This window comes from Trachypithecus francoisi, unplaced genomic scaffold (assembly GCF_009764315.1).
Source record: "Trachypithecus francoisi isolate TF-2019V2 unplaced genomic scaffold, Tfra_2.0 Lachesis_group1, whole genome shotgun sequence".
Lineage (NCBI taxonomy): Eukaryota > Metazoa > Chordata > Mammalia > Primates > Cercopithecidae > Trachypithecus > Trachypithecus francoisi.
Genome location: NW_022681454.1, coordinates 106,241,115 through 106,247,385, shown reverse-complemented (window position 1 = coordinate 106,247,385; position 6,271 = coordinate 106,241,115). Strand labels below are relative to the sequence as shown.

The following is a 6,271-nucleotide window of genomic DNA, read 5'->3' as shown; positions in this document are numbered from 1 at the left end:
TTGCATCTACATATGAATTACCACATTTTGTGTATGACTTTAATTCCTACTTTTAAACAAATCAGCATTCCAGAATTGTTATATGGCATTCTGAGGATGAAATAGAAAACATGGTAATTCTTAGCCACTACAGGCTGAACACCTGCAAAATCGGATTCTGTCAGCATCTTCCATGTTAAGCTCCTACAAACAGTCCAACAGTCATCAGACCCATTCACACATTATCACATTAATAGAATAATAGGTGTTACTTTCAAGGTTCAATTCATATTAATATGATGTAGAATCTGGGTAATACTGTTTTGTTAATAATCTGCCAGAGGTTGAAGAAGGTTAACTGTTTTGGCTTCAATACCTGAAACTTGTGATTTTGCAAGTTCAAAAGCAATCGCTTATATACACTGTTTCAGGTGAAGTTAGGACCAGCTATACTTTATGGTCGGTGGAACATTTATGCCTTTTTGATAAATGATAAAAAGATCTTACTCCCAGCTACTGCATATTAAAAAAAAGAAGTTAATGACAAGATGATTCCGTGGGAGGTTGAGGCAGGAGGGTTGCTTGAGCCCAGGAGTTTTGATTTGGTGAGACCTAGTCTCTGATTTTTTTAAAAAAAGATGATTCCAAATTAAGTCTAAGAATGAAAGTGAATGCCAAGCACAGACCCTTTCACCTTCACATAGAGAATAAACATGGGACAAGCTGACAAGGATTTTTAGCTAACAGCAGCCACTGTTGCTTTGATAGACGCATACAAGCCCTTTCTAACATTAGCAAGTCTTAAAAATCCAAAGAGTAAAAATCTCAGTTGAGAACTTCAAACAATACTTCTGTTTTACAAGAATTTAATAACAAAAAAAGGATTGAACAATCAAATTGAAATGAACCATGGGACTCAAAAACATCCTAAGTTGCAAAATCAATACAAAATGGAAAATCCGATGACATGTAAAAATGTAAGATTAATTCTTTTCATTGAGTTCTTCTACTTGCATTTGCAAATAGAGAGAATGGCGCACCTGCTTCAGGGATTCTTTAGCCTGTCATGGGAAAAAGAAATAGCATGTGATCAGAAAGAATAAGAAACATACCAACGTTACTGCTTGAAAGGAATTCTATAAACAACGTCTCCTTACAGCAATAAAATGTTTAAACTATTAGTGACAAATGGCTAAAATATTTTTTTTTTTTTCCTTGAGATGGGTTTCATTCTGTCACCCAGGCAGGAGTGCAGTGGTACCATCTCAGCCCACTGTGACCTCCGCCTCCCTGGCGCAAGTGATTCTCCTGCCTCAGCCTCCCAAGTAGCTGGGATCACAGGTGCCTACCACCATGCCTGCCTAATATTTTTTGGTCTTTTCTGTAGAGATGGAGTTTCGCCATGTTGCCCTGGCTGGTCTTGAACTCCTGGACTCAAGTGATTTGCCCACCTTGGCTTCCCAAAGTGATGGGATATAAATATGTCAATATTATATGTGGATCTTTTTAAAAGATGAATTTACTAATTCATCCTTATGTATTTAAAAAACTAATACTAGTTTATCCCCTTTATAATGGTTTTCCAGTTCATATTCTTTAAAAAACCCTTAACCTACCACTTTATCTTTTTATCTCCACTTTATTACCTTAGAGATAATTAACAAGGTGTTAAATATTTTTAAAAATTTTTTTAGAGATGAGGTCTCACTCTGCTGCCCAGGCTGGAGTGCAGTGGTGTTATCATAGTTCACTGCAGTGTTGAACTCTTGGGCTCATGGGATCCTCCTGCCTCAACTTCCCAAGTAGCTAAGGACTACAAGCATGTGCCACCACACCCAGCTAATTTAAAAACAAATTTTGTAGAGATGAGGTCTCACTATGTTGACTAGGCTGGTCTCCAATGTCTGGACTCGAGATCCTCCCACCTCAGCCTCCCAAATCGCTGGGATCACACTAGGCTTACCTTCTAAATCTCAAAGGCACTGTCCTATAAACTAGCTGAAAGAACATTCCTTAGCCTTCTCAGATAGGATTATTCAAATATAAGGGAATCCACAAAATTTTTTTAAAAGCATATTTTTCCTGTGGAATGATTATATGAAATAAAATACATTTTTTTTAAAAGGCTTGGCCAGACATTGGTGGCTCACGCCTGTAATCCTAACACTTTGGGAGGTCGAGGCAGGCGGATCACTTGAGGTTAGGAGTTTGAGACCAGTCTGGACAACATAGTAAAACTCCGTCTCTACTGAAAATACAAAAAAAGTAGCCAGGCATGGTGGCAGGCGCCGATAGTCACAGCTACTCAAGAGGCTGAGGCACAAGAATCACTTGAATCCAGGAGGTGGAGGTTGCAGTGAGCTGAGATTGAGCCACTACACTCTAGTCTGGGCGATAGCAAGACTCCATCTCAAAAAAAAATAAAAATTAAAAATGAAATTAAAACGCTCTTCAATTTTTGAACTACAAAATTTGAGTGATTGTTTTAAATTTTAGGGATGAGTAATTTAGAAAGTACAGATAATAAAAGGTTTGATTACCAACTACTAAACAAGCATGCATTGAGCAATGGAGGATATTTTTACTAAAACTTCTTTGTTATGAAATTACTGATAAAAATGAAACATCAAGTGATGTGCTGAGAAGTCACCATCTGAACAAAGTTAATGAGTAAATTGGGAAGCCAGAGATAACTGGCTAACAAACAGAATGTGAAAAAGTACTTAAGAATATAGACTCCGAAATCAAACTTGTGTTCATACCATGGTTCCTTCACTTTCTAGCAGTGTATACCTGAGTAAGTGCCTTTCAGAAGGGAAAAAGATGAAGGGAGGAATACTGTAATGATTCTTCTATCTTTAGGGAAAAGAAACTTATAAATGCCTTAAATTCCTTATTCACAGTGTTCACCTTCCTAAAATTCTGTTTTTTATTATTGGCTTAGAAGTGGATTTCCAGTGAAAGTTTTATTTTACTATCTTAAGTCATTTAAGAAAGTTTAACACATATTTAAAGCTATCTTCATATACAGAAGAGTAAAACTGTGGGATATGAAATTAATATGAAATATGTCAACCATTTCAATGAACAATCCTACAACACACGGAAATCTAGGACCAAAATTTAATTTGTGAGGATGAGCCACCGATTGTATTTCCCTGATACTAAGTTCTGGCTCCCAAACAAACCAGCTATAAGATGTATTTGTAGTATACCTTAGCAAGGTCTTCTTTTAACTTGTTGTATTGCTCCACATCAAAATGCTGTTGCTTTGATTTCTTGTGGAAGAACTGAAGAAATTGCCTACTCTTAACAGCTGAGTAAGTATAATCCTTAAAAAAAGAGAGAGAGAAGAAAATAACATGTTCTGAATGAACATAATGCCTCTGCAAGAAAGACACTTGACTCAGCAACACCAAAGCAAAAGAAGGCAGATGAATGGGTAAAATATTTGCAGTGGCCATGAGAGTAAGCATAAGCCAACACAAATAAAACATTTAGTCTCATTTAAGATCTGCTCCTTTCAAAAACAGGCAAGCTGGGAGAAATTACACATAATGGGAAAGAAGAAGGAAGAAAAAAGAAAAGGGAGATTTTTGGCATACTGAATAAACCATGAGACAAAGCTGATATTACTGAATGTTTTGCAATGCAAATTCAGTTTTATTTATAAATGAGGGCACAGAGAACACATGTTTATCCCAATGGAGGAATCTGTATGTTACACTAATTACTTCTCCATAGAAGTTATATATAATTTCTCTGTGTTGTAAGTCTTCATCCAGTCTTGTAAAAAACAATACATTTACCAGCTCATAAAAACCCAGATGGCAGTAATTCAGTAAATAAAAAGGCTTTATTGCTCATTGCTTAGATAAGAGATTCTTTGCAAAGATGTTCTGACTTACCATTTTCCTAACAAACTACTCACCTGTTGAGTGACTACAAAGTATGCAAAAAAGACCATAGAATTTGCAAATGTGATGAAGTATGTAACTGGTTCCATGATATCCCAGGAGTACACCCACCACGTGAGCCAGGCCAGTGCCCCACCCTGAATGGACAGCAGTGCCAATCCAGCCCACAGGAGTCCGCTGGTTTTGGCTTCCGAATGAGCTGCTATTCCAGCTTTCACCTGAGGAGGAATGAAAAACTTAATTCCGTTTACAAATACACCAACTAAAGGGACAAAAAACAAGATGAAAAGGAACTCTTAAACAAATGCACATCTGTATTACTTTGAAGAGGTCAGATATATGGAAAAACAACTTATAAAACATATACATGAATGAGTAAATACTCATTATCGTATCAGCTCATTAATCTTTTTAAAATTATAAAGGTAGTAACTGCCCTTGGAAAAATAAATAGTATAGAAGAGCATACAATGAAAAACTCAGAAGTCATCCTCTGAGACCCAAATAAAATTAGAGGCCTACTTGACTCAGCAATTCCACTTCTAAGAATTCATTCTGAAAATATACCTGCATACACAAAACCCATTACAGATTCATTCTTAATAGCAGAAGTCCAAAAATAATCCCTATGCCCATCAAGATGTTACACAACTGTAATGAAGCTCTGTGCCGATAAGGGGAGATTTCTATAATACGCTGAAAAAAGATGAGAATAGTGCATAATAGGGTGCTTCCTTTTCTGAGAAAAAGAACAGAATAAGAATATATTTGTATTTGTACACAGATAAAGGAAATCTAAAATGATTCATAGGTGTGGAGAATGTAGTAACTGGGAGGATAGGGTGGGAGAAAAACTTTAGATTTTTAAATTTTAATCCAAGTAAATATATTACAAGTAAAGAAAAAACTAAAATGGTAAACAATCAAAAAAATAAAACAAGTCCCTCTCTCTGACATCCTCCAAATACCCTTAGAGGTAATTACTATTAAAACTTCCTAGGCCGGGCACGGTGGCTCAAGCCTGTAATCCCAGCACTTTGGGAGGCTGAGATGGACGGATCACAAGGTCAGGAGATCGAGACCATCCTGGCTAACACAGTGAAACCCCGTCTCTACTAAAAAATACAAAAAAACTAGCTGGGTGTGGTGGCGGGCGCCTGTAGTCCCAGCTACTCGGGAGGCTGAGGCGGGAGAATGGCGTAAACCCGGCAGGTGGAGCTTGCGGTGAGCTGAGATCCGGCCACTGCACTCCAGCCTGGGCGACAGAGCGAGACTCCGTCTCAAAAAAACAAAACAAAACAAAAAACAAAACAACTTCCTTACATCTCCAGAAACTTTCCATTCATATTGAGAGATACACATAGACCTTCCCATTTAAATAAACATCACAAATGGGATTATAAGTCTAAAGAATGCAGTTCTTTCTCTTGAAACAGATTTCCCCAACTATCCCCCCAAATCAAAGTTATTGTTTCCACACCATTGATTAACTTTAGATGCTAGTTATTACCAACTTTCCAGCTGCAATTCTGTTAGGCGGAGTAAGGGCTCTGGGCCTATTCTCTAAAAAGGAAAGGGAGGTAGGACTCCAGCTAGTGCTTCCCTGCTCATATTACACTTATTTACAGAGACATTATGACTGATCTCTGGAGAGGAAGCATAGCATAGAGTTTAAGATGGCAGCTCTGAACACTGGCCACGTGAGCTCAAGTCCAGGCTCTACATGTATTAGCAATATACCTCTGTTGCTCAGTTTCCTCATCTGAAAAAATGAGGAAGACAGAAGTACTGAACTCACAGGTTGTTTGTGAGGAGTAAAGGAGAAAATTAGCATATGGAAGGCATTCAGAAAAATGCTCACACGAGGAGCACTCAATAAACACTAGGTATTATTTTCAAATATACTCAACTGTGATGCTGCCTAACCTGTTCAAGGGGCTGCAGCTGTTCCTTCAGGTGGTCAATTTTCTCCAGTAAATGGTGCTCTCTCTTTTTCTGAGACTCTTCTAAATGCAAGATTGTAAAGAGTCTATGAACCAAGGATTTCATGTGTTCCGTCTCAGCAGTGTGCTCATTAGTTGGTTTTTCTGAGAAAAGACACAAGGGAAACAAGCCAGTCACCATATTGTTCCTCCAGGGTGTGTAAGTCTTTCTGTCCCCAATTCTCTTTCCAAATATTATTTTAGGATCCATAGGGTAAGGAAGCTGGTGTACAAACATGTAAACAAAGGTGTAATATGCATTTGAAAAGCAGTTCAAGAGTATGTTCTTTTCAACAAAGAGTGTCACAGTAAACAACAAAGTGTGGATCTGAAAGGCAGTTCATATACAAGGTTAAAAAAAAAAAGTCACCAAAAAACATGCCACTTTGGCAT

At 37.6% G+C, this 6,271-nt stretch overlaps 1 protein-coding gene across 1 annotated transcript in view; it reads right to left on the bottom strand.

The window, feature by feature from the left end:
- Nucleotides 1-25: 25 nt before the first annotated feature.
- MCUB (mitochondrial calcium uniporter dominant negative subunit beta) overlaps nucleotides 26-6,271 on the bottom strand; it is a 114,423-nt gene continuing 108,177 nt past the window's right edge. The window contains exons 5-8 of the mRNA XM_033214972.1: nucleotides 5,823-5,983; nucleotides 3,911-4,114; nucleotides 3,195-3,311; nucleotides 26-1,040 (exon numbers count right to left, since the gene is read on the bottom strand). Of these exons, the coding sequence (XP_033070863.1) occupies nucleotides 963-1,040; nucleotides 3,195-3,311; nucleotides 3,911-4,114; nucleotides 5,823-5,983 (560 nt within the window). The 3' untranslated portion in view covers nucleotides 26-962. The remainder of the gene's footprint in view (nucleotides 1,041-3,194; nucleotides 3,312-3,910; nucleotides 4,115-5,822; nucleotides 5,984-6,271) is intronic.